This window comes from Rana temporaria, chromosome 9 (assembly GCF_905171775.1).
Source record: "Rana temporaria chromosome 9, aRanTem1.1, whole genome shotgun sequence".
Taxonomy (NCBI): Eukaryota; Metazoa; Chordata; class Amphibia; order Anura; family Ranidae; genus Rana; species Rana temporaria.
In genome coordinates this window covers 172480313-172506490 of record NC_053497.1, presented here as the reverse complement: position 1 = coordinate 172506490, position 26178 = coordinate 172480313, and the positions used below count along the sequence as shown (strand labels likewise).

General features: G+C 44.9%; 1 protein-coding gene across 1 annotated transcript; it reads left to right on the top strand.

Annotated features, from left to right (window-relative positions):
• The first annotated feature begins 271 nt into the window (after positions 1-271).
• On the top strand, positions 272-25911 carry LOC120914354 (protocadherin-20-like). Its single transcript, XM_040325026.1, is given in 3 exon segments — positions 272-1026; positions 23169-23534; positions 23536-25911. Coding segments are annotated over 3 exon segments (2664 nt in total). The 5' UTR covers positions 272-984; the 3' UTR covers positions 25792-25911.
• Positions 25912-26178: the final 267 nt, after the last annotated feature.

Genomic DNA, 26178 nt, shown 5'->3' with positions numbered 1-26178 from the left:
GCAGCATAGATTCACCTTTAATTTAACCATACACTTTTAAGCCTCTCGCACTGTCACTGCAATTTGGTCACACCTACGATTTGCCCGTCATGCTATGTGTGGTTTTGTGGGCGTGGCTACAAATGAGGGTGTGACTTTGTGGGTGCGTTCAGAATGTACCCAGATCTCATTTTCAAAATCTGGTAACCTTACCTTTCGGCCCCCTCCCATCAGCCGTATCCTCCCTGCATTGCATAGAGAAGCGCTGAGACCCAACCCTGCCGAACCAAACCTCTGGTTATGCAGGAAACCATTCCTTTGGTGCAGCCCCTGTACAGCAAGGCTAGAGCTTGAGAAGAAGGAGCAGCACAAGAACCAATCAGTTCATCTGCTGATAAGAAGCACGCCGAGATGCGCTCATCACTGTGCTGCTTCTCTGTTCACTGTCCAGTCTCAGGTCCAGGAATCTAGCGGCAGAAAGAAATTACTGAGGGAAACCCTTGGAGGGTTTGTTATTTAATCTTTTATCTTGTTATTTTTGGCCGGAGTTCTGCTTTAACAGAGTGACTGGTGAGTGGAGGAATGGTAGGTATGTACTAATAGGTAGGTGTGGGGGATTAAAGTAAATCTGTTACTTTGCCCCGAGCGGCAAAATTCCAGTCTTGAATTAGTGCCTTTCCCTTTGACCCCTACACTGGGACGATGAAGCATTTGTCAACTCAGGAAGAAATCTGCATATTGGAATGAGAACCTCATGAGAGGTCATGCTGGGATTTGTAGTGCCCCTGTATACCACGAGGCGTCTTAAAGGGCCCTTGAAATATGATCACACCTAGTGTTACATAACACATCCAGATCAGGGATAGTCCACCTGGTAAGACATGTTCTGCTCCGTCCATCCCACCGGAGGTTGGGAATCTGGCAAAGAATGGGGAGGGGGAAAATGAGAGGTCACACCCAGAGGAGTGCAGAGAAAGTTTTACCTTCAGTATGAGATTCACCTGAATGCTTCCGTCTCCTCCGGAACAAAACATGGAATCTATACAGGTAAATGTCTTCCGATCGCTGAATGTCACTCTGTGTTCTGTCACCTTCTGTGCGCCGCTGGAACCGAGTCAGTTGTGTTGGTTCTCTTTAGCGTCTCATTATACGGGCTAAACAGTTGTGTCAGCTTGGGACCTGTCTTTTATACAAGTATACGTGACTATTTTCCCACCCTCCTTTCCTCTCGTTTTTCCTTCCTTTCTTTATTCCTTACATTCTGTCTTTCCTTCTTCCTTGCCTCCTTTCTTCTTTCCTCTTCCTTTTTTTATCCTACTTTCCATTCTGTCTCATCTACCCTTTCTTCTTTTCACCCTGCTTACCTTCATTCCTTCCCTATTTATTTTCTTTTGCTTTTCTCTTTCCTTCCTTACATTCTATCTATACATCCTTTCCTTCATCTTTTTTACCTACCGTCCTTCCTATCCATTCTGTCTCATCTACCCCTTTCACCCTTCCTTCCTTCTTTCTTTTCTGTTCTCTTCTTTTCCCTCCCGCCTTCCTTCTTTTTCCTTCCGTACATCTCTTCTACATTTCTTTTCGTCTTCCTTTTTTTTCTTACCTTCCTTCCTTTTAGTCCTGTCTTATCTACCCGTTCTTCCTTTTACCCTTCCCTTTATTATTTTATCCTCCCCACCTTCCTTGTTTTTCCTTCCTTACATCTTATCTACTTTCCTTTCTTCTTCCTTTTTTACCTTCCTTCCTTTCATTTTGGTCTTATCTACCCTTCCTTCCTTCTTTCATTTCTCCCTCCCTCCCGCCCTTCCTTGCTTCCCTCCCTACTATTTTCTATCTCCTCCTTTTTTCCCTCCTGCCTTCTTTCGGTTTCATTCCATACATTTTGTCTGTTCTATCTTTTTTTCTTCCCCCTTCTCCCCCCCCCCCCCATTTTTCCTTCCTTTTTTATTCCTTCTTGCTTATCTATCCTTCCTTCCATCCTGTCTACCTTCCTTCTTTTCCTCCCACCTTTCTTTCCTACCTTGTCTCTTAACTACCCTTTTTTCCTGCCTTCCTTATCTCCTCTCTTTTCCTTCCTTCCTTCATTTCTCCCTCCCTCCCTCCCTTCCTTCCCCCCCTTTTTTTTTCCTTTCTCCTCCGTTTTCCCTCCTACCTTCCTTCTTTTTCCTTCCATACATCCTATCTTTCTTTCGTTTTTTTTCCTTTCCCCTTCTTTCTTTCCCTCCTACCCTCTATCCATTTTTCTTTCTTTTTTCTAACCTATCCTTCCTTCCATCCTGTCTACCTTCTTTCTTCTCCTCCCTCTTTTCTTTCCTACCTTGCTTACTTGCTTCCTACTTCTCACTTCTTTTTTCCTCCTACCACCCCCTTCCCCTTTATCTACCCTTTTTCCCTGCCTTCCTTCCTTCCCTTTCTCCTCCTTTTTCACTCCTACCTTCCTTCTCTTTCCTTCTTAAATACTATCTTTCTTTTGTTTTTTTTCTCCTTTTTTTCCCCCCTCCTACCCTCTTTCCATGTTTCTTTCTTTTTTCTAATCTATCCATCCTTCCATCCTGTCTACCTTATTTCTTCTCCTCCCACTTTTCTTTTCTACCTTCCTTACTTGCTTCCTTCTCTTTTTTCCTCCTAAATACCCTTTTTTCCTGCCTTCCTTCTCTCCTCTATTTTCCTTCCTTTCTCCTGCCCTTCTTTCCTTATCTCTATACTCTTTTCTTTCTCCTCCTACCTTTCTTTTTTTTCCTTCCTTGCATCCTATCTTTCTTTCGTTTTTATTTTTTCTTTCCCTTTCTTTTTTCCCCTTCTACCCTCTTTCCATTTTCTTCCTTTTTTCTATTCTATCCTTCCTTCCATCCTGTCTACCTTCTTTTTTCTCCTCCCTCTTTTATTTTCTACCTTGCTTACTTGCTTCCTCCTTCTCACTTCTTTATTCCTCCTACCACCCTTCCCTCTTATCTACTCTTTTTTCCTGCCTTCCTTCTCTCCTCTCTTTTCCTTCCTTCCTTCCTCCCCTACTCTTTTCCTTTATTTCTCCTGCTTTCTCCCTCCTACCCTCCTTCTTTTTCCTTCCTTACATCTTATCGGTCCTCTTTTTTTTCTAATGAAATTAATAGCGTTTTCCTTTCTTTTTTAATTCCCCTTCTTTTTCCCCCTCCTGCTCTCTTTCCTGTTTTCTTCTTCCTTCTTTCTTATCTATCCTTCCTTCCATATTTTCCTCCCTCCTTTCTTTCCTACCTTCCTTAATTGCTTCCGTCTTCTTTTTTCCTTCTACTTCTTTTTTCCTTCTACCATCCTTTCCTCTTAACTACCCTTTTTTTCCCTTCTTCCTTCTCTCCTCTCTTTTCTTTACTATCTCCATTTCCTCTCCTTTCTTACCTTCTCGATCTCTCCCTCTCTCATTTTTTCTCTCTCTCTCCATGTTTCTTCTCTTTCTCTCTCCTTCTATCTCCTCCCTTGCTCTGTCACTCTTTCTCCTTGTTTCCCTTCTCTCTCTATCTTTCTTTCTCTCTCTTCATATTTCTTCTCTTTCTTTCTCCTGCCTCGCTCTATCACTCTCTCTCTCCTCCTTTAATCTCTCTCCTTCTTTAAACATATGTAATGACATTGTTTGCATTAGAATCTCTGTATCATTTATACTGTTGCTCCATTCATTAATATTAAATGTCACCTCTGTCGTGAATTATAAAGATCACAGATGATTGTGTGTAGAATATATTGCGGTAACCTTCTATAATACGATCTCTGTGTACTGCACAATAATGTATTCTGTACATTCGGTGAGAGATCACTGGAGGGGATTTCTTTGTGAGGACAGGTGATGTGTGACAGGTGGTGAGGCCTCAATGGGGACGCAAGGTCGGATCATTTTTATTCCTGGTGTGATCCCAATCTTGGGGAAAAAAGCCTTGAATCTCAGCCAAAACCGTTTTTTCTTATTGCTGGGGAGAGTTCCTTTTACTTCCTGTGTGGTCATCAGAGTTTTTTCCTCTTTCCTTCTATTATAGTTACTGTTCCCTTCTTCTATCCTTCTTTTCTTTGCCTGTTTGTGCTCTTGCTTCACTTTCCTTATTTCCATTTTAAATTTTCTTTCCTTTCATTTTATCTTCCCTTTCCTTTTCTTCCATTATAGCTACCTTTTCTTCTCTCCTTGTACTTCCTTCCTTCTTTCCTCTGCCTTTTTTTGCCCCTACCTTCTTTCTATTTTATGTTTCCTTCCTTCTTAACTGTCTTTCCTCCCCCCACTAATTGCTTGATTCCTTCCTTCCTTTCCTCCTATCTTTCTTCCCTTCATCCTGTTTTATCTACACTTTCCTTTTCTTCCTTCCTTGCTTCCATTATGGCTACCTTTCCCTTCTTTCTTCTAACCTTCTACTTCCTTCCTTCTTTCTTTTCATTGCCTGTTTGTGCTCCTTGCCTAACTTTCCTTATTTCCACCATAACTTTCCTTACTTCCTTCACTCCTTCCTTCCTTTCTCCTGTTTTATCTTCCATTTCCTTTTCTTTTCCTTTCTCTTAACCTACTTTCCTCTCTTCCTTCCTTCCTTCCTTCCGTTTTATCTTCCCTTTCCACTTTCCTTCCATTATAGCTACCTTTCCTTCCTTCTTTCCTCTGCCTTTTTTTGCCCCTACCTTCTTGCCTTTACCATCTTTCTATCTTATGTTTCCTTCCTTCTTAACTGTCCTTCCTTCACCCCTAATTCCTTGATCCCTTCCTTCCTTTCCTCCTATCTTTCTTCCCTTCATCCTGTTGTATCTACACTTCCCTCTCTCCTTTCTCTTCCTTCCTTACTTTCTTCCTTCCATTATAGCTACCTTTCCCTTCTTCTACTTCCTTCCTTCTTTTCTTTGCCTGTTTGTGCTCCTTGCTTCACTTTTCTTATTTCCATTTTAACTTTCCTTCCTTCCTTCTGTTTTATCTTCCCTTTCCTTTTCCCTTTCCTTTCCTTTCCTTCGTTCCATTATAGCTACCTTTGCTTCTTCCCTTGTACTTCCTTCCTTCTTTCCTTTGCCTTTTTTGCCCCTACCTTCTTGCCGTTTCCTTCTTTCTATCTTATTTATGTTTCCTTCCTTCTTAACTGTCCTTCCTTCTCCTACTCATTCCTCGATTCCTTCCTTTCTTTCCTCCTATCTTTTTTCCCTTCATCCTATTTTATCTACACTTTGCTCTCTTCCTTCCTTCCTTCCATTATGGCTACCTTTCCCTTCTTTCTTCTAACCTTCTATTTCCTTCCTTCTTTTCTTTGCCTGTTTGTGCTGCTTGCTTCACTTTCCTTATTTCCACCATAACTTTCCTTCCTTCCTTCACTCCTTCCTTCCTTCCTTTCTTCCTCCTGTTTTATCTTCCCTTTCCTTTTCCCTTTCTTCCTTCTACTATAGCTACCTTTCCTTCTTTTCTTGTACTTCCTTCCTTCTTTCTTTCCTCAGCCTTTTTTGGTGCCTCTACCTTCTTTCTATCTTATGTTTCCTTCCTTCTTAACTGTCCTTCCTTCCCCTACTCATTCCTCGATTACTTCCTTTCCTTTTACCTTTCTTCCCTTCATATTGTTCTATCTACAATTCCCTCTCTCCTTTCTCTTCCTTCCTTCCATTATAGCTACCTTTCCCTTCTTTATTCTATCCTTCTAGGGTCTCAAACTGGTGGCCCTCCAGCTGTTGTAAAACTACAAGTCCCATCATGCCTCTGCCTGTGGGAGTCATGCTGGTAACTGTCATTCTTGCAATGCCTCATTGGACTTGTAGTTTTGCAACAGCTGGAGGGCCGCCAGTTTGAGATGCCTGTTCTACATCCTTCTTTTCTTTGCCTTTCTGTGCTCCTTGCTTCACTTTCCTTATTTCCATCTTAACTGTCCTTCCTTCTCCTACTCATTCCTCGATTACTTCCTTTACTTTTCCTTTTTCTTCCCTTCATATTGTTTTATCTACATTTCCCTCTCTCCTTCCTCTTCCTTCCATTATAGCTACCTTTCCCTTCTTTATTCTATCCTTCTACTTCCTTCTTTTCTTTGCCTTTTTGTGTTCCTTGCTTCACTTTCCTTATCTCCATCTTAACTTTCCTTACTTCCTTCACTTCTTTCTTCCTTCATTCCTTTTTACCTCCTACCATCCTTCCCTTCCTCCTGTTTTATCTATCCTTCTCTTTCTTTTTCTTCCAGGACATCACTAGTTTCTGGCCCACCTTTTAATTATAAGTCTAATAAACCAATGACCTGAACAAGCCCATCCATGCATGCTGACCTTTCCCACCAGCGGTCCAGCATCAGTATATCAATAAGTCCTTTTCTTCCTTACAAGCCCTGATGAAGGGATCCCGAGCCCCTGAAATGTGTTGGAAACCTCTAAACCTCTTTTTAATGGGTCAAATAAAGTTCCACTGGAAAAAAAACTGTGGTGCTCTCCGCCTTATATGATATTTTTAAGTATTATATTTTGGCCACAGTAATAATCACCATGAATTCACATTTAGAGCCCTGTTTGTTCAGGGAGGTACCCAGAAAGCAGAATACCTGCATTCCTGACATACATCCCTGAATGCATACAGAACTAAAACGTGAGTACGACTCCATCCAGCCACAGCATACAGTGCCTTGAAAAAGTATTCATACCCCTTGAAATTCCCCATATTTTGTCATGTTACAACCAAAAATGTAAATGTATTTTATTGGGATTTTTTGTGATAGACCAACACAAAGTAACACATAATTGTGAAGTGGAAGGAAAATGATAAATGGTTTTCAATATTTTTTACAAATAAATATGTGAAAAGTGTGGGGGGTGCATTTGTAATCAGCCTCCTTGACTCTGATACCCCTAACTAAAATCTAGTGGAACCAATGTCCTTCAGAAGTCACCTAATTAGTAAACAGAGTCCAGAGTCATTTAATCTCAGTATAAATACAGCTGTTCTGTGAAGCCCTCAGGTTTGTTAGAGAGCCTTAGTGAACAAACAGCATCATGAAGGCCATGGAACACACCAGACAGGTCAGGGATAAAGTTGTGGAGAAGTATAAAGCAGGGTTAGGTTATAAAATAATCTCCCAAGCTTTGAACATCTCCCGGAGCTTCTGTTCAATCCATCATCGGAAAATGGAAAGAGTATGGCACAACTGCAAACCTACCAAGACATGACCGTCCACCTAAACTGACCGGGCCGGGCAAGGAGAGCATTCGTCAGAGAAGCAGCCAAGAGGCCCATGACAACTCTGGAGGAGCTGCAGAGATCCACAGCTCAGGTGGGAGAATCTGTCCACAGGACAACTATTAGTGGTCTCTCCACAAATCTGCCCTTTATGGAAGAGTGACAAGAATAAAGACATTGGTGAAAGAAATACATCAGAAGTCCCGTTTGCAGTTTGCAAGAAGCCATGTGGGGGACACAGCAAACATGTGGAAGAAGGTTCTCAGGTCAGAAGAGACCAAAATTGAACTTTTTGGCCTAAAAACAAAACACTATGTGTGGCGGAAAACTAACACACCATCCCCACTGTGAAACATGGTGGTGGCAGCATCATGTTGTGGGGATTCTTTTCTTCAGCAGGGACAGAGGAGCTGGTCAGAGTTGATGGGAAGATGGATGGAGCCAAATACAGGGCAATCTTAGAAGAAAACCTGTTATGCCCTGTACACACGATCAGTTCGTCTGATGAAAACGGACCGATGGACCGTTTTCATTGGACGAACCGATCGTGTGTGGGCCCCATCAGTTCTTTTCCCATCTGTGAAAAAAAATAGAACCTGTTTTAAAATTTTCTTATGGGTAAAAAAACGATAGAAAAAAACGATCGTCTGTGGGGAAATCCATCGGTCAAAAATCCACGCATGCTCAGAATCAAGTCGACGCATGCTCTGAAGCATTGAACTTCATTTTTCTCAGCACGTCGTAGTGTTTTACGTCACTGCGTTGGACACGATCAGATTTTTAACCGATGGTGTGTAGGCAAGACTGATGAAAGCCAGCTTCATCGGATATCTGATGAAAAAATCCATCAGACCGTTTTCATCAGACGACGTGTGTACAGGGCATTAGAGTCTGCAAAAGACTTGAGACTGGGGTGGAGGTTGACCTTCCAGCAGGACGACCCTAAACATACAGCCAGAGCTACAATGGAATGGTTTACATCAAAGCACATTCATGTGTTAGAATGGCCCAGTCACAGTCCAGACCTAAATCCCATTGAGAATCTGTGGCAAGACTTGAAAATTGCTGTTCACAGACGCTCTCCATCCAATCTGACAGAGCGTGAGATATTTTGCAAAGAAGAAGAATGGGCAGAAATGTCCCTCTCTAGATGTGCAAAGCTGGTAGAGACATCCCCAAAAAGACTTGCAGCTGTAATTGCAGAGAAAGGGGGTTCTACAAAGTATTGACTCCGGGGGGCGCCATACAAATGTACCCCCCACACTTTTCACATATTTATTTGTAAAATAAAAAAAATAAAAAAAGTGAAAAACATTTATTATTTTCCTTCCACTTCACAATTATGTGCCACTTTGTGTTGGTCTATCACAAGAAATCCCTATAAAGAACGTTTACGTTTATGTGGAAAATGTCAAGGGGTATGAATACTTTTTCAAGACACTATTTCAGCCTATCATAGAACTGGACAGGCTGCAGATAGTGGGGCTGGATGCTGTACCTGTGCCTCCCGGGCGCATCGGGCACACAGGGGCTTAATATGAATTCAGTAGAGGAGAGAAGCCGGTGATCTGCCGATATGGTTCCGGCTATCGAGATGGTTCCTGTAAGAACTGCGCAGGCGCAATCCTTGCCGACGAAAATCTCCGAACCTCGGCCGGCATCCAGGGCGACGTGGAATTTGAGGAAAGTATCCAGTCGGCCTCACGTCCTCGCTTTGCACGGACGGCTCGCTCCGCCTCCTGGCTCTTTTTTTAACATCCTCCAATCCACGGGGATGTTAAGGAAAGAGCCTGGATGCCGGCCGAGGTTCAGAGATTTCCATCGGCAAGGATTGCGCCTGCGCAGTCCGTACAGGAACCATCTTGATAGGGGAACCTTAACGACAAGTCACCGGCACAACTCTGCAAGACTGAAGGGAAGGATGGAGTTCACCTTTAACCACTTGCCGACTGGCTAACGCCGACATACATCGGCAGAATGGAACGGCTGCACAAAGCAACTTACCTGTACGTTGCTTTGAATTTGCCACCAAGCGTGTTCCGTGAGCGTGCCCGCGGACTTGATGTCCGCTGGGTGCCTGCGATCATCTCATGGAGGGGCAGAACGGGGAGATGCCTATGTAAACAAAGCATTTCCCTGTTCTGCCTAGCAACATGATAGAGATTTACTGCTCCCTGTCATCGGGAGCTGCAATCTCTGTCATGTTTGTTGGTAGCCCACCCCCCACCCCCCCCACAGTTAGAATCACTCCCTAGGACACACTTAACCCTTTGATCGCCCCCTAGTGTTTAACCCCTTCCCTGCCAGTGTCATTTACACAGTAATCAGTGCATTTTTATAGCACTGATCGCTGTATAAATGACAGCAATCCCAAAATAGTGTCAAAAGTGTCCGATGTGTCCGCCATAATGTCGCAGTCACAAAAAAAAAAAAAAAAAAAAATCGCTGAACGATAGTAAAAAATAAATAAAAATGCCATAAAACTATCCTCTTATAGACGCTATGGGGCAGATCCACAGAGAGAGTACGCCGGCATACTTTCAAATTTCCCGCGTCGTATCTTTGGTTTGAATCCTCAAACCAAGATACAACGGCATCTGGGTTTGATCTGACAGGCGTACGGCTTCGTACGCCTTCGGATCTTAGATGCAATTCTTCAGCGTCCGCTGGGTGGAGTTCTCGTCGTTTTCCGCGTCGGGTATGCAAATTCGCTATTTCCGACGATCCACGAACGTACGCGCGGCCGTCGCATTCTCTTACGTCGTCTCTAGTCGTTTTTTTCTGGCGTATAGTTAAAGCTGGTGTTTTGCGGCATATAGATAGACTTGCCATGTTAATACGGATCGGCCTAAACTGAGGAAATGTTTTTATATATAATTTTTTGGGGATATTTATTATAGCAAAAAGTAAAAAATATTGCTTTTTTTCCCCCAAAATTGTCGCTCGTTTTTTGGTTTATAGCGCAAAAAATTAAAACCGCAGAGGTGATCAAATACCACCAAAAGAAAGCTCTGTTTGTGGGGGGAAAAAAGACGTCAATTTTGTTTGGGTACAACGTCGCACGACCGCGCAATTGTCAGTTAAAGCGACGCAGTGCCGAATCACTGTGGTCAGGAAGGGGGTAAATTCTTCCGGGGCTGAAGTGGTTAAGCAGTAGAACGTGACGGGTGTTCTATGGTAGCATTGATGATGGTAGTATTGCCCACACATGCCATCTGTAGCGGAAGCCGTACAATACACAATCCTGTCTCTTCAGCAGCTGGACAAACAATACGAGGGCCCCAACCGAGCCGGAAACCCATGATCCTGCCATCCTGCGGTCCTCATTATTCGGCTTTCACTATAGGTGAGCTGTGATGTCTGCGTCACGCATTGATAAGTCTCTATTATCTTTGAAAGTTTACAGAACGCTTCACCGCCATTGGCTCTTTAAGTGAAGTTTTCTTGACGCTGAATAATAATAATAAATCTGCTCCACTGTAGAATGAAGGCATTCACCCCTTTCTCTGTTAGCACAGTTTTTGCTTTCTTTTTTGTCACGCGATATTAGTGCTACTGCTTATCAAACTAATGATTTCAGTAAAAATTATAATCAAATTTTACTGCACTCAAACAAAATATAATGCCCGTTTTTTTGGCAGCATATAAAAATTGAGGTTTCATCGAGTAAATAGATACCCAATGGGCCAGATTCTCAAAAGAGATACGCCGTCGTATCTCTGAGTCCGCCCGTCGTATCTATGCGCCTGATTCTTATAATCAGTTACGCATTGATAACCATTAGATCCGACAGGTGTAAGGCTCCTACGCTGTCGGATCTTAAATGCAATTTTTTTTTCGCCGCTAGGTGTCGCCGACGTCGTTTTCCCAATCGAGTATGCAAATTAGCAAAATACGCAAATTCCCGAACGTATGCCCGACCGACCGACGCAGTGAAGTTACGACGTTTACTTAAGATTTGCGACGCGTAAAGTTGCCCCTGCTATATGAGGCACAGCCAATGTTAAGTATGGCCGTCGTTCCCGCGTCGAAATTTGAAAATTTACATGGTTTGCGTAAGGCGTCTGTGAATGGCGCTGGACGCCATTTACGTTAACGTCGAAACCAATGACGTCCTTGCGACGTCATTTAGCGCAATGCACGTGGGAAATTTTAGGGACAGCGCAAGCGCAGTACGTTCGGCGCGGGAACGCGCCTAATTTAAATGATCCACGCCCCCTACCCGGATCATTTGAATTAGGCGGGCTTGCGCCGGAGAATTTACGCTACACCGCCGCAACTTTACAGGCAAGTGCTTTGTGAATCAAGCACTTGCCCGTAAAACTTGCGGTGGTGTAACGTAAACGAGATACGTTAAGCCCGCGGAGATTTACGCCGAGATATGAGAATCTGGGCTAATATGTCAAATCTTAAAACTGCATTTAAACTGCATTAAAACAGAGAAAAACTACAGTACCCAAAATTGTCCATAGGGAGGCGCTGTAGAAATCTTTACAAGTCATCAGTTTAGAGTTAAAGTGGCGGTTCACCCTAAAAACAATTATATACCATTCCATCCAGCATACTGCCGACATGTACAGTATGCTGTTTTTTTCACCACTGTACATACCGCCATATAGCTATTTCCCCCCCCGGCTTCCGGGTAGTGGATCCCGCGGGAGTGGGCGTTCCTATTCAGAGGCTAAGTGATTGACGTGATGACAAAAGCTTCCCCCCGCCGCATAATGCTCGTCACCAGTTTCCGAAAGAAGCCGAACTGCGAGTCGGCTCTATACGGCGCCTGCGCACTGACGTTCGGCTTCTTTCGGGAAACTGGTGACGCGCATTATGCGCCGGGGGGAAGCTTTTGTCATCACGTCAATCACTTAGTCTCTGAATAGGAACGCCCACTACCGCGGGATCCACCGGGGGGGAAAATAGCTATACGGCGGTATGTACAGCAAAAAAAAAACAGCATACTGTACATGTCGGCAGTATGCTGGATGGAATGGTATATACTTGTTTTTAGGGTGAACCTCCGCTTTAATGGTGGCACTAGAATTATCGCTCTCACTCCAGTGTGTGTGACAATACCTAATATGTGTGGCACAATCATCGTTTTTCTACATAGGCTTACCCTACATACACATTTACGTTTGTATGTGCTTGCATGTGGGGATGATGGGCTTTATTGTTTTTCTTGAACTTTTTTAAAAGGTTTCCTTAAAGCGGTGGTTCACCCTCCTTCACATCATTATAGCATTACATTTGGCATCGTAGCGCGAGCTACAGTATGCCGGTCTTACATTTTTTATCCCCGTACTCACTGTGCTATTGATCATTGAAGATTCCGACTCCCGCGGGGAATGGGCGTGCCTATGGAGAGGGAGGATGATTGACGGCCGGCTCTGGCACATCACGCTCCCCGAAGACAGCCGGAGTAGGTCTCGGCTCTTCACGGCGCCTGCGCACAGGCTATGCGCAGGCGCCGTGAAGAGCCAAGCCTATTTCGGCTATTTCCGGAGAAGCGTGACGTGCCAGGGCCGGCCGTCAATCACCTTCTCTCACCATAGGAACGCCCATTCCCCGGAATCTTCAATGTGGAATAGCACAGTGAGTACGGGGGTAAAAAATGTAAGACTGGCATACTGTAGCTCGCGCTACGATGCCGAATGTAATGCTAGAATAAAAAAAAAAAATTTTTTTTTTTTTAATAGGGTGAACCCCCGCTTTAACCTCTTGCTGCCCACGTATCACATATGTGTGGTGGGAAAGAGGGTATGCTTTAAGGCCCATATGTTGCACCAGGGACGTGCAGTCAGGGGAGGCAAGTGAGCCATGTACATAAAAAAAACGATTAAGCTTCGAGGGTCATAGCTCGGCGATCTGGGGTCACAGAGAACCCAAATTTGAAAGGTAGTTAGCTGAAGTCTTACCCCACCACTGCCCCCTTCTATGACACCACTGCCTTCTTCTATGACACCACTGCCCCCTTCTGGCCGTGTCTAACTGAGCTGAAAGTTCGGCCCCTCCTCCTTCCCCTGCAGCCTTCTGGGACACATCACATGACCCAAAAGACTGTGACCCATTCAGAAAGCGAAGCTCGCTTTGCGCATGCGCGATAGGAAACCGGCTGCAAGACTTCACTGCCCTTAGTCAAGATGGCAGCGCCAGTACCAATAGCCGATTGAAGAATCGTCTCGGGTGAGGACATTGCTGGATCCCTGGGCAGGTAAGTGCCCTAATATTAAAAATCAGCAGCTACAGTATTTGTTAGGGTTACCAAGTATCGGTAATCGTGAAAATGCTCCAATGCTTGATCCGATAACTGTTGTATCAGGCCAGGCATCCTCAGTGTAGCAGGGAGGGTGGGCAGCCTTACAGTTGATCGGTGCAGTGGTGGGGGAGGTACAAGCCGCTTCTCCTCCTCTCTCTCCGTCAAGTGCTTTATTGAAAGCACACAGAGAGATTGGTGCTTGTACCTCCCCCCACCAATGCACAGATCGTCCCGTGTGTCCTCTTTCCCTGGCTCTCCGGGTCCCCCTCCAGCTCCCGCAGTGTGTTCCTCGCTCTCTCCAGCTCCCAAGTATGGTCCTTGCTCTCTCCATGTCCCCCTCCAGCTCCCCCGAATGGTCCTCGCCCTCTCCGGGTTCCCCTACAGCTTCCCCGTATGGTCCTTGCCCTCTCCGGGTCCCCCTACGGCTCCCCCGTATGGTCCTTGCCCTCTCCGGGTCCCCCGTGTGCCCCTCGCTCTCTCCGGCTCCCCGTATGGTTCTTGCTTTCCCGAGGTCCCCCTTCAGCTCCCCGGGATGGTCCTTGCTTGCCCAGGGTCCCCCTCCAGCTCCTCGGTATGGTCCTCGCTCTCTCTGGGTCCCCCTCCAGCTCCCTGGTATGGTCCTTCCTCTTCCGTGGTCCCTCTACAGCTCCTCGGTATGGTCCTCGCTCTCTCTGGGTCCCCCTCCAGCTCCCTGGTATGGTCCTTCCTCTTCCGTGGTCCCTCTACAGCTCCTCGGTATGGTCCTCGCTCTCTCTGGGTCCCCCTCCAGCTCCCCGGTATAGTCTTTGCTCTCTCCGGATCCCCCTCCAGCTCCCCGGTATGGTCCTCACGCTCCGGATTACTCTCCAGCTCCCCGGTATGGTCCTTGCTCTCTCCGGATTCCCCTCCAGCTCCCCGGTATGGTCCTCGCTCTCCGGATTCCCCTCCAGCTCCCCTGAATGGTCCTCGCTCTCTCCTGATTCCCCTCCAGCTCCCGTTATGGTCCTTGCTTTCTCCGGGTCCCCCACAGCCAGGGCTGCTTTTAGAAATCATGGTCCCCCATACAGCCTACATGACAGAACCCTCCCTACTTTTTTTTTTACATTCTATTAACAGCCTTGTTGGAGGGGGGGCTTTAGTGAAATATCAGGAGGTCTAAACAAACCCTTGATGGCTCACATTAGAGAAAGGGACTGAGGACAGAGATTCCCAAGTCATTATCTCTGCAGCCTCAGCTGCACTGAGCAGTAAATGTACAAGTACCGATACTTTCGGTCAAGTACTCAACAATACCGAGCTATGACAAGATTGGGTTCAAACAGGAGCTGTGCAGGAAACCACATGTGATGAAGATATTGGTTTCAGGTATTGGGTATTGTACTCATGAAGACACCCAGTATCGGCACAGTGGCAGCCCCCTAAATCCATGCGTCTGGACCCTAATCTACATGCCAGACGCATGGATTCCAATGTTTTTTTTTTTTTAGAAGACATAAGCGCCAGAGGCTCTAATCGGCTTCTAAAAGGGGTGGGCTTGGGGTGCAGAGTGCTGAGCCCACCCAGTTGTGTGACTCCTCCCAGCCAATCAGAAAGTGGGTCCTGAGACCTGTCACCTGACTTGCAGAGAGGAAAAGCGATCCTATTGGCCACCTAGGAGAAGGAGGGAGGAGAAGCACGGTGGAAGCGCCCGGCCCCTAATCTACATGCAGGGCTCCAGATTCATGGATTCTAAGGTTTTTTTTTTTTTTTTAGAAACACGTGATTAGAGCCTGAGGCTCGTATTGGCTGCAAAAAAGGGTGGGCTCAGGGCTCATAGTGCTGAGCCCACCCAGTTGTGTGACTCCTCCCAACTATCAGGAAGTGGGTCCTGAGACCCTTCACCCGATTTGCAGAGAGGATAAACTAACCTATTGGCCGCCTAGGAGGAGGAGACGCACAATGAAAGTCAGCATGTGTTGTAATATGTTGGCCGATTTATGTGGAATATTACAGTATATATATATATATATATATATATATATATATATATACTGTAAGTCCAAAATTGACCAGGCCAGATTTCAGTCCAGGATGGGTCTATATTACACATCAAACCTGTAATTACATGTTACACATCAAAAGACGCTTGTCGATTGTCAATAGGCAAAGAGAAAGGATGGGTCTATTTTACACATCAAACCAATCAAACTATTACTCAGGCCACCTGTAATCTAATTACTTATTAGAGGGAGCTTATTGGTATGCAAGGATGTATACTAATTAGTGACTCCGGCTGGGGTCATTACCTGTTACTCTGAAAGACAGGATGTAGATCAAAGACGGACAATCACATTTCTCAGCTATTCAGTGAATAGGGAATATAATCCTGGAGTTCAGTCTTGTCTCGGAGAATATATTCCCTATGTATTCTCTGTATGAATATGGCACAGGTCTAGAAGCGATTAGAATATATTCTCTGTGTATTCTCTCATATGGAGGCACAGGTCTAGGAAGAGATTTGAATTTTATGCTCTGTTGGATTTTGTATCGTCTGTGGACTTTGGACTTTGTTCGTTATTGGAAGTTAAATAAAATGCATTCTCTGGAGAGCCTAGTGTGTTGTTGCAGAACCACAAATGTATAATCATCATACTAACATCTAAATATCAATTATCTAATCGGACTCCATTATACACATCTATATCACTACAGCATGATGCCGAGGAGAAGGCGAAGCAGGGGGAAGCCGCCACCCACTGCCCGAAGGAAGCGCTGCCCGCGACCTAGATGGGCTAAGTGCGGGGTTGATCAGCGACTGACCGACCGCATGGGGGGGGGGTTAGGGTGCAGGTGAGCCGACTAAATGGGCGGATGGCTGTGGGTGCATTGTTTGCCTCTCCCCCCAAAAAAAGATACTACCAGCCACCAATATCAGTGCAACCCTACCGAGTGTCATGCTGCCTTCAACGCGAGTCTGTTGGCAAAGTGCATTGGGGTGCCACATCACACCAACGTGGGTACCAGGTGTTGCAGTAATAAATATATAGGGTTGCAATAATTTTGCCTATTCTACCGTGTTTCCCTGGGTCTTATAATTATTTTGGCAACAAAAGACACAGTAGGGCTTATTTTCAGGGTAGGTCTTATCATGTAATGTGATGTCTTCTCTCCCCCTCTCCCTCCCTGCCTGTCAGGAATCCCCAGTGTGAACGGAGTTAAAATGCTTGTAAAATCCTATAATCCACTATATTACAGTAATATATAATGTACATATAGGTAGATTCAGGTAGAGTTAGGCCAACTTATCAGTAGATAAGTCGACCTAACTCAGAATCTACGCCGACCTATGTTTAAGCGTATGCTCAAACAGAGATACGCTTAAACATATCTAAGATTGCAATATTTCGGATGGCCACTAGGTGGCGCTTTCATTGCTGTCGGCGTAGATTTTGCAAATTAGGAGATACGCCGATTCACGAACGTACGCCCGGCAGACGCAGTACTTTTACGCTGTTTACGTAAGAGATAGGCCACGTAAAGTTAGAGCTAGGCCCTAGTGGAATAGTAATGTTAAGTATGGCCGCCGTTCCCGCTGCGAGATTCAAATTTTTTACGTTGTTTGCGTAAGTCGTCCGCGAATCGGGATTTACGTTGTTTACGTCCACGTCTAAATCAATAGGCCAGTGCGGCGTAGTTAGCCGCAATGCACACTGGGAAATGTAGGCGCCCGGCGCATGCGCAGTTAAAAAAAAACGTAAAAAACGTGAGGTCAAGTCTCATTAACATAAAACACGCCCCCCTCCAACACATTTGAATTAGGCGCCCTTACGCCCGCCGATTTAGGCTACGCCGTCGTAACTTAGCAGGCAAGTACATTGTGAATCATGTACTTGCCTAGCTAACTTACGGCGGCGTAGCTTAAATTCCTTAAGCTACGCCGCCGCAAAGTTGCGGCATTCTACCTGAATCTACCTAAATGTGTGTTTCTGTAATATAATTGTGCCAAATACCTTCGTTATAGCGCCGCTCTGCGCTTCTGTGACCCGCCGGAGCTCTCTTCCCCGCATTTATATTACAGAAACACACACATTGTACATTATATACTACTGTAATAGAGTGGATTATAGGATTTTACAAGCATTTCAAACTAGGGCTTATTTTCGGGGTAGGGCTTATATTGCAGCCCTCCTGGCGCTAGGGCTTATTTTCGGGGTAGGTCATATTTTCGGGGAAACACGGTATGTGCTTGGATGTTCCACTTTAAAATAAACTTTTCTATAGAAAAAAAAGTTAAAAGTACATAAAAATACTAAATAAAACAAATAGATAAAGTATTGAAAGCATGATGAATACTAAAAAGAAGTCTAAAATCTACAAATATTATGGCACACAAGGAGAATGCATGAATTATATAATATGTGTATATAATGTGTTCTGTGCAATCATTGCAATGCGGGTGAAGCTTTTCTATGAGGTATGGAATATAGATTGTGGTCAATAGCTCAATAATAACATTGCAGGATAATAACATTCCAGGGAAGAAAGAGGTAAATAAATACTTTGCCGCGAGTCAGCCGCGCGACACGCACAGTAATAGAAGAACCTCGGCACTTTACCAATGTCAGCAAACTTTTTCTAGGCTTAAGAATTTGTGTTCTTTTTTTTATTTGGACGAGTTTGGTTTATCATAGCATTCTATTCATTTCTAGACAGAATTTTTTTCTTTTTATTTAGCGATACATTTAAAAGAAATTAACGTGATTTACAGACACGTGTTTGAATGCTTGAGCTCTGGAAGGTTTCACCCCCTTCATGACCAGGGCATTTTTTTACTTTTTTGCTATCCATCACTGCGCTACTGTAACTGGAATTTGCGCAGTCATACAACACTGTACGCAAGCGCAATTTATATAAGAGTTTTCTTTTGGTGGTATTTGATCACCTCTGCGGTTTTTATTTTTTATTAAATAAACTAAAAAAAATAGATTTTTTTTATTGATATTTTTTACTTTTTCTTAAAAAAAAAAAAAAAAAAAAAAAGAACACAGGGCCAGATTCACAAAAGAGATACGACAGTGTATCTCCTGATACGCCGTCGTATCTCTGTGATCCGCCCGTCGTAACTATGCGGCTGATTCATAGAATCAGGTTACGCATAGATAGCCGTAAGATCCGACAGGGGTAATTGACTTACACCGTCGGATCTTAGGCTGCAATTCTAGGCCGGCCGCTAGGTGGCGATTCCATTGCGGTCGGCGTAGAATATGCAAATGACTAGTTACGGCGATTCACGAACGTACGCTTTACCCGTCGCTCTAACTTTACGTCGTTTCCGTCCAGATACGCCGCATAAAACGAAGGCTGCCCTCTAGGTGGACTAGCCAATGTTAAGTATGGCCGTCGTTCCCGCGTTGAAATTTGAAAAATCACGTCGTTTGCGCAAGTCGTCCGTGAATGGTGCTGGACGCCATTTACGTTAACGTCAAAACCAATGACGTCCTTGCAACGTCATTTAGCGCAATGCACGTCGGGTAATTTGACGGACGGAGCATGCGCGGGAACGCGCCTAATTTAAATGGTGCCCGCCCCATTTGAATTAGGCGGGCTTGCGCCGAGCGGATTTACGTTACACCGCCGCAAGTTTACAGGTAAGAGCTTTGTGAATCAGGCACTTACGCTGTAAACTTGCAGCAGTGTAACGTAAATAGGATACGTCACGCCGCTGCTGCGCAACGTAAATGTACTTGAATCTGGCCCATAATTATTATATATTTTTTTTAAAGTAGGCCAAAATGTATTTAGCTACATGTCATTGGTGGAAAAGAAATATCCCAGTAAGCAGGGGAGGGCTGGGCCGGGGGGCAGGGTGGCAATTTCCTCCCAGGCCGCCCTGACTTATGCTGGCAGGCGCTGCCCGCTACCGTTTTTTTTAATTCTGGTCTAGGAAGTTGGGCCGGGGGCATGGCCATGGCGGCTGACCACTAGCTGTTGCATTCTGGGAGTTGTAGTCCACGCTCAAGCTCCCGGTGGGTGGAAAACAGAGCAGCGCAGAGGAAACTACAACTCCCGGAGACCAGATTCTTGGAAGCAGGGTGTGCCAGGGAGTCGTTGAAAAAACAGATGGGCCATGGATGGTGAGCCGATTCGGCGATTCAATGGGCCAATTGACTGAACCTTCCCCCCAGGCCTAAGGCTGCCAGCCCTCCCCTGCCAGTGAGTGTGTATTCATTGGTTTGGATGGTGTCAGAAAGGCAGTGAATGCATTTTATTTTATTTTTTTAAATTTTTACAATGTTATTTTTTTAATTTGTTTTTACATTATTATTTGTTTAATATTTTTTGCTTTACAATTTTTTTTAGGAACCCCTTTGGGTGGCTTTGGTGAAATATCAGGGGTCTAAATTGACCCCTTATGTCTCACTTTTGAGACAGAGAAAGGGACTGATGACAGAGATTCCCCAGTCCCTTTCTCTGCAGCCTCAGCTGCACTGGACAGTGAATGAATGGGAGGTGCTCTGTTCATTCAAAAACTGAAGCATACTAAACACAGTTTACTATGCTTCAAATATGAGTGAACATAGTGAGTGATCAGTACAGATTACTCACTGTATTCATTCAGAAAAGGAAGGGGTTGGTATATTACATACATTACTATATTACCAAAAGCCCAACCCCTAAAAAAAATTATGAACAATTTCCTATGCACACTGCACATATGTTATTTTGAAGTGAAAAAACAAAATGGGAACAAATACAATATTTAAAATGAAGAACAAGTAAAGTTAAACCAACAAACTTACCAGTATTTCAATGGGAACTATGGGCCTGCTTTTGGCTGAGATGGTCAATGTTCGGTTCCATATTTTCATTGCAAGCCCCCCCCCCCCTCACAATCATTAATTGCAAACCGATCATGATCATTGCAAGCCCCCCCCCCCCCTCACCATCATCATTACATCATCATCATCCCCTCATTGCAAGCCCCCCCCACCTCACCATCATCATTACATCATCATCATCCCCTCATTGCAAGCCCCCCCACCTCACCATCATCATTACATCATCATCATCATCCCCTCATTGCAAGCCCCCCCCCACCTCACCATCATCATTACATCATCATCATCCCCTCATTGCAAGCCCCCCCCACCTCACCATCATCATTACATCATCATCATCCCCTCATTGCAAGCCCCCCCCACCTCACCATCATCATTACATCATCATCATCCCCTCATTGCAAGCCCCCCCCACCTCACCATCATCATTACATCATCATCATCATCCCCTCATTGCAAGCCCCCCCCCACCTCACCATCATCATTACATCATCATCATCCCCTCATTGAGCACCATCATCATTACATCATCATCATCCCCTCATTGCAAGCCCCCCCCACCTCACCATCATTACATCATCATCCCCTCATTGCAAGCCCCCCCCCACCTCACCATCATCATTACATCATCATCCCCTCATTGCAAGCCCCCCCCCCTCACCATCATCATTACATCATCATCATCCCCTCATTGCAAGCCCCCCCCACCTCACCATCATCATTACATCATCATCATCCCCTCATTGCAAGCCCCCCCCCACCTCACCATCATCATTACATCATCATCCCCTCATTGCAAGCCCCCCCCCACCTCACCATCATCATTACATCATCATCCCCTCATTGCAAGCCCCCCCCCACCTCACCATCATCATTACATCATCATCATCCCCTCATTGCAAGCCCCCCCCACCTCACCATCATCATTACATCATCATCATCCCCTCATTGCAAGCCCCCCTCGCCATAATCATTGTAAGCCCCTCATTACAAGCCCCCCCCTCACAATCATTATTTGCAAGCCGATCAAGATCATTGCAAGCTCCCCCAATCATCATTACATCATCATCATCAGCCCTTCATTGCAACCCCCCCTCACCTTTGCACGCCCCCCCCCACCATCATCATCATCAGCCCCCCTCCACCATCATCATCAGCCCCCCCCCCATCATCATCATTACATCATCATTACATCAATATCGCCCCCCCCCCCATCATTACATCATCATCAGCCCCCCCCCCCACCATCATCAGCCCCCCATCATCATCATTACATCATCATCAGCCCCCCCCCCACCATCATTATTTCATCATCATCAGCCCCCCCCCCCACCATCATCATCATCAGCCCCCCTCCACCATCATCATTACATCAATATTACATGAATATCAGCCCCCCCACCATCTTCATCATCATCAGCCCCCCACCATCATCATTACATCAATATTACATGAATATCAGCCCCCCCCCACCATCATCATTACATCAATATCAGCCCAACATCATCATCATCAGCCCCCCCACCATCATCATCATCATCATCATCATCATCATTACATCAATATCAGCCCCCCCCACCAACATCAGCCCCCCCCACCATCATCATTACATCAATATCAGCCCCCCTCACCATCGCAAGCCCCCCCCCCTCCCTCCCCATCGTAAGCTGCTCACCCAACTGCTGTGCCTGTGACGGTCCCACTGTGTCACGAAGGTAACCGTTCGGGCGCGCTGTGATAAATGTCCCGCCCTCCTCCTCCTAGACCAGCTCGTCTGATAGACAGAACACTGGCTCTATCACACAAGCTAGTCTAGGAGGAGGAGGGCGAGGGCGGGACATTTATCACAGCGCGCCCGAACTGTTAACACTGTGATCTCCGTGGCACAGCGGGATCGCAGTGTTACAACCTGCCAGGGTCGGGTGGGTCGGTTACAAGGCCTCGGCGGGCCGCATGTGGCCCGCGGGCCGTAGTTTGAGGACCCCTGATATAGTGTATATTTAACTAGAAAAGTGGTGACGTGTTCAATACTTATTTTACTTGCTGTATGTATGAAACTGGAGTTAGGGACCTTCGATTGTAAGGCACAGATTCTCGTATCTGGGCGTAAAACTGGGCGGGCGTAACGTATGTCATTTACGTTACGCCACCGCAAGTTTTACAGGCAAGTGCTTTATTCACAAAGAACTTGCCTGTAAAGTTGCGGCAGCGTAGCGTAAATCCCCCGGCGCAAGCCCGCCTAATTCAAATGATCCGGGTAGGGAGCGTGGATCATTTAAATTAGGCGCATTCCCGCGCCGATCGTACTGCGCATGCGCCGTCCCTAAAATTTCCCGACGTGCATTGCGCTAAATGATGTCGCAAGGACGTCATTGGTTTCGACGTGAACGTAAATGGCGTCCAGCGCCATTCACGGACGACTTGCGCAAACAACGTAAGTTTTTACATTTCGACGCGGGAACGACGGCCATACTTAACATTGGTTGCCCCTCATATAGCAGGGGCAACTTTACGCGTCGCAAATCGTAAACGTCGTAAGTTCACTGCGTCGACCGCGCGTACGTTCGGGAATTCGCGTATTTTGCTAATTTGCATACCCGACGGGGAAAACGACGGAGGCGCCACCTAGCGGCGAAAAAAAAAATTGCATTTAAGATCCGACAGCGTAAGAGCCTTACGCCTGTCGGATCTAATGGTTATCTATGCGTAACTGATTCTAAGAATCAGGCGCATAGATACGACAGGTCGGATTAGGACTTACGACGGCGCACATTGCGTTGCGCCGTCGTAAGCCCTTTGAGAATCTGGGCCTGAGTTCTTTGAGGGTAGGGACTGATGCGAATGTACAATATAGGTGTAAAGAGCTGTGTAAAAATGGATGGTGCTATATAAGATCCTGTAATAAATAATATTTTCTGTACTTGCTAAAAATGGAAATAAAAAAAGAAACGAATGCAGCTACCCTTCGACAAGCTAACCCATATATCTCTGTTTCACTTTTCAGAAATACTTCTCACTTCTTACCATCATTTTTAGCACCCTGGACTTTCCCGGAGTTACGGCAGAGCTTATATTCCACGCCCACGAGGAGCAAGATGAGGGGACTTTTATTGGAAATGTACGCGAGAGTATTATATCACCTACGGCAGTGCGATTTAAACTCTTGGCACATACAGACCATTTCGACTTGGACGCCCAGAGCGGAGATTTATACACAACATCTAATAAACTCGACAGGGAATTGTTGTGCCCTTCGGAAACCCTGGACCAATGTTCCATGGCACTGGATATCTTCACTTCATCCCAAGAATATGCAGAGTTTTCCAAAGTGAAACTTTTTATTCTGGATATCAACGATAACGCCCCTTATTTTTTTAGAACAGTCCTACACCATTTCCATTCCGGAGGACACAACCCTAGGGACCAAATTTCACGTTGACCACTTGGCCAAAGACCCAGATATTCAAGAAAATGGAGCACTCTCGTATCTTTTGGTGAGCCCAGGTGACATTTTTTCTTTGGATTATCGATCCGAGCTGATATCCTTGGTTCTAATGAAATCTCTGGATAGAGAATTACAAAGTGAACACCGAATGACTTTAATGGCAGTCGATAGAGGAAAGCCGCCATTGTCTGGAACTACTACTTTTGTCGTAAAAGTAACCGACGTGAATGATAACTGCCCCTTTTTCCTCGCAAACAACATTTCTGTGCACCTTCCCAGGGACGCATCTATTGGCACCACTGTGGCACAACTTACAGCCATTGACAAAGACATAGGTGAAAATAGCGTCATTCAGTATCATTATAGCTACAGAGTTTCTGAGTCCATTCGAAGCCTTTTCCATCTAGATAGTGCAAGTGGTACAATAACCTTGTCCGAGTCATTACCTGATCAAATAAGCCAATATAAGCTTACTGTACTAGCCTTTGGGTATGGCTGTGCACCAGCAATGGCAACAGTCACGGTACAACTGGAGATTAAAAAACAAGAGCCTAAAATGGAATTCCGCTTCATTGCTTCTCAACACGAAGGTGGTGTCTATATTAAGGAAGACATTCTGCCGGGTTCAATCATTGCCATCTTAGAGGTCACAGATCCCGACGACAGCATCAAGAGACCTCTTTCCATTACTGGACCTTCACCTTTCCTTTTAAAGCCTTCCGATTCTTCTCCCAACACCTACCTGCTATTGACCTCCACTCCGGTGGATTTTGAGTCAGAGGATCGTTTTGACATCCACATTGTTGGTCATTCAACTTTGGATGAATCTGTTACCTACACCGAAAACCTCACAGTGCTCATCGAGGATGTAAATGACAACCCTCCCAAGTTTGAACAAAGTCTTCTAGAAATATCTGTTGAGGAAAATAATCCACCAGGAGTATCGTTACTGAGGGTCTTCGCTTCCGATGTTGACAGTGGACCAAATGGAGAACTGAGTTTTTATTTGGAACATGAAGAATCAAATGAGTTTTCAATTAACAGCTCCAATGGGGTCCTAAAAGCTTTGGTGTCTTTCGACAGAGAAAAAGAACCTTCGTATTCTGTTCGGATCATAGTCAACGACCATGGTTTACCATCAAAGAATGATTCTTGCCTAATTGTTATCAACGTCTTAGATCAAAATGATAATCCTCCAGTTTTTTCTTCCAAGGAGTTTATATTTTATATCCCCGAAAATCTTCCTCACGGAGGAAATGTGGGAATTTTAAATGTAACTGATGTGGATCGTGGACTGAATGGTGACTTTTCTGTCGCTTTATTGAATAAGACCTCGCTTTTTTCATTTAACCAGGATACAATCCTCAGATCTCAAGGTTCTTTCGACTATGAAAGAGAAAGGATGTATGAGCTTTGGGTGGAAGCCAAAGACAAAGGGAGTCCATCTTTGTCCTCCAGGGCCAAAGTTCTTGTCTTTTTGCTGGATGTAAATGATAATGCTCCTTTAATAGTTCTCCCAGAGTCAAACTTCTCCTATGTGTTAGTACCTCCAGATACATCAAAAGGATCTCCAGTTACCAAAGTTCATGCCGTGGATTATGACACTGGCATGAATGGGGCCATAACCTACAGTGAGTTTGGTGAAATGAGCCCTAGCACCGATCTTTTTAAAATCGATATGCATTCAGGTAACATTACATTAAAAGAAAGTATCATGGATCATCAGTGTGGCCTTTATCAACTCCTGGTGAAGGCCAGTGACCAAGGCTTTCCTGAAGCCCTTTCGACTATTGTGCGGGTCAACATTCTACTCAACCAAAGCATAAGTAACCGGACCTACCTTGAATCCTTGATTATGAGTAAGACGGTCATAACCCAGGAGAGCCAAGTCATCTTGTTGAATCCATGTCCACAGAACCCCCAAACCATGGCCATGTTCTCCTGGTCTCTGACAGCCCCGATTGCCCTTGCCGTTGTTTCTGTATTTGTCATATGCTGTATGATGGGAACCTTGCTGTTTCTTTATTCAAGGAGGAAAAACTCTAGGAAGAAGCAAAGCCCAGATGTTCCCCAAAGCCCAGATGTACAAGTTCCATTACAAATAAATGCGGATTACTGTGCCAAAGACTGGGACGAGGTCAAGTACTGCAAATCCTCTGAAACTCCTTTGACACATCAGTAAACCCAGTCAATATGTTGGGACATGCTACTGAAAAATTGATTTGTTGTAAAATCATAATTATTTTGCTCTATCTTAGGGCTTTTTAATAACTCTGTATATAAATTATTCCTATTATTTAAATATTTTATTTTCTTATCAATTTTCTTTCACAGTCAGATTGATTTATACAGTGGGTATAGCAAAGAATTTGTTGCTTTGCTGCCTGCAATGAAGACAGACACAGTTTTTGGTTTATCCAGCTGTATTTGTAAGTATAACACTTATAACATCCAAGTGAAAGATATAACACCAACATGACAGAAAAAAAATTAAATAAATCAAAAACAGAAGCACTGAGTTGGAAAAAGGATCACCTCCCTTATGCCAGCCTTTAGTCTGTTGGGATGT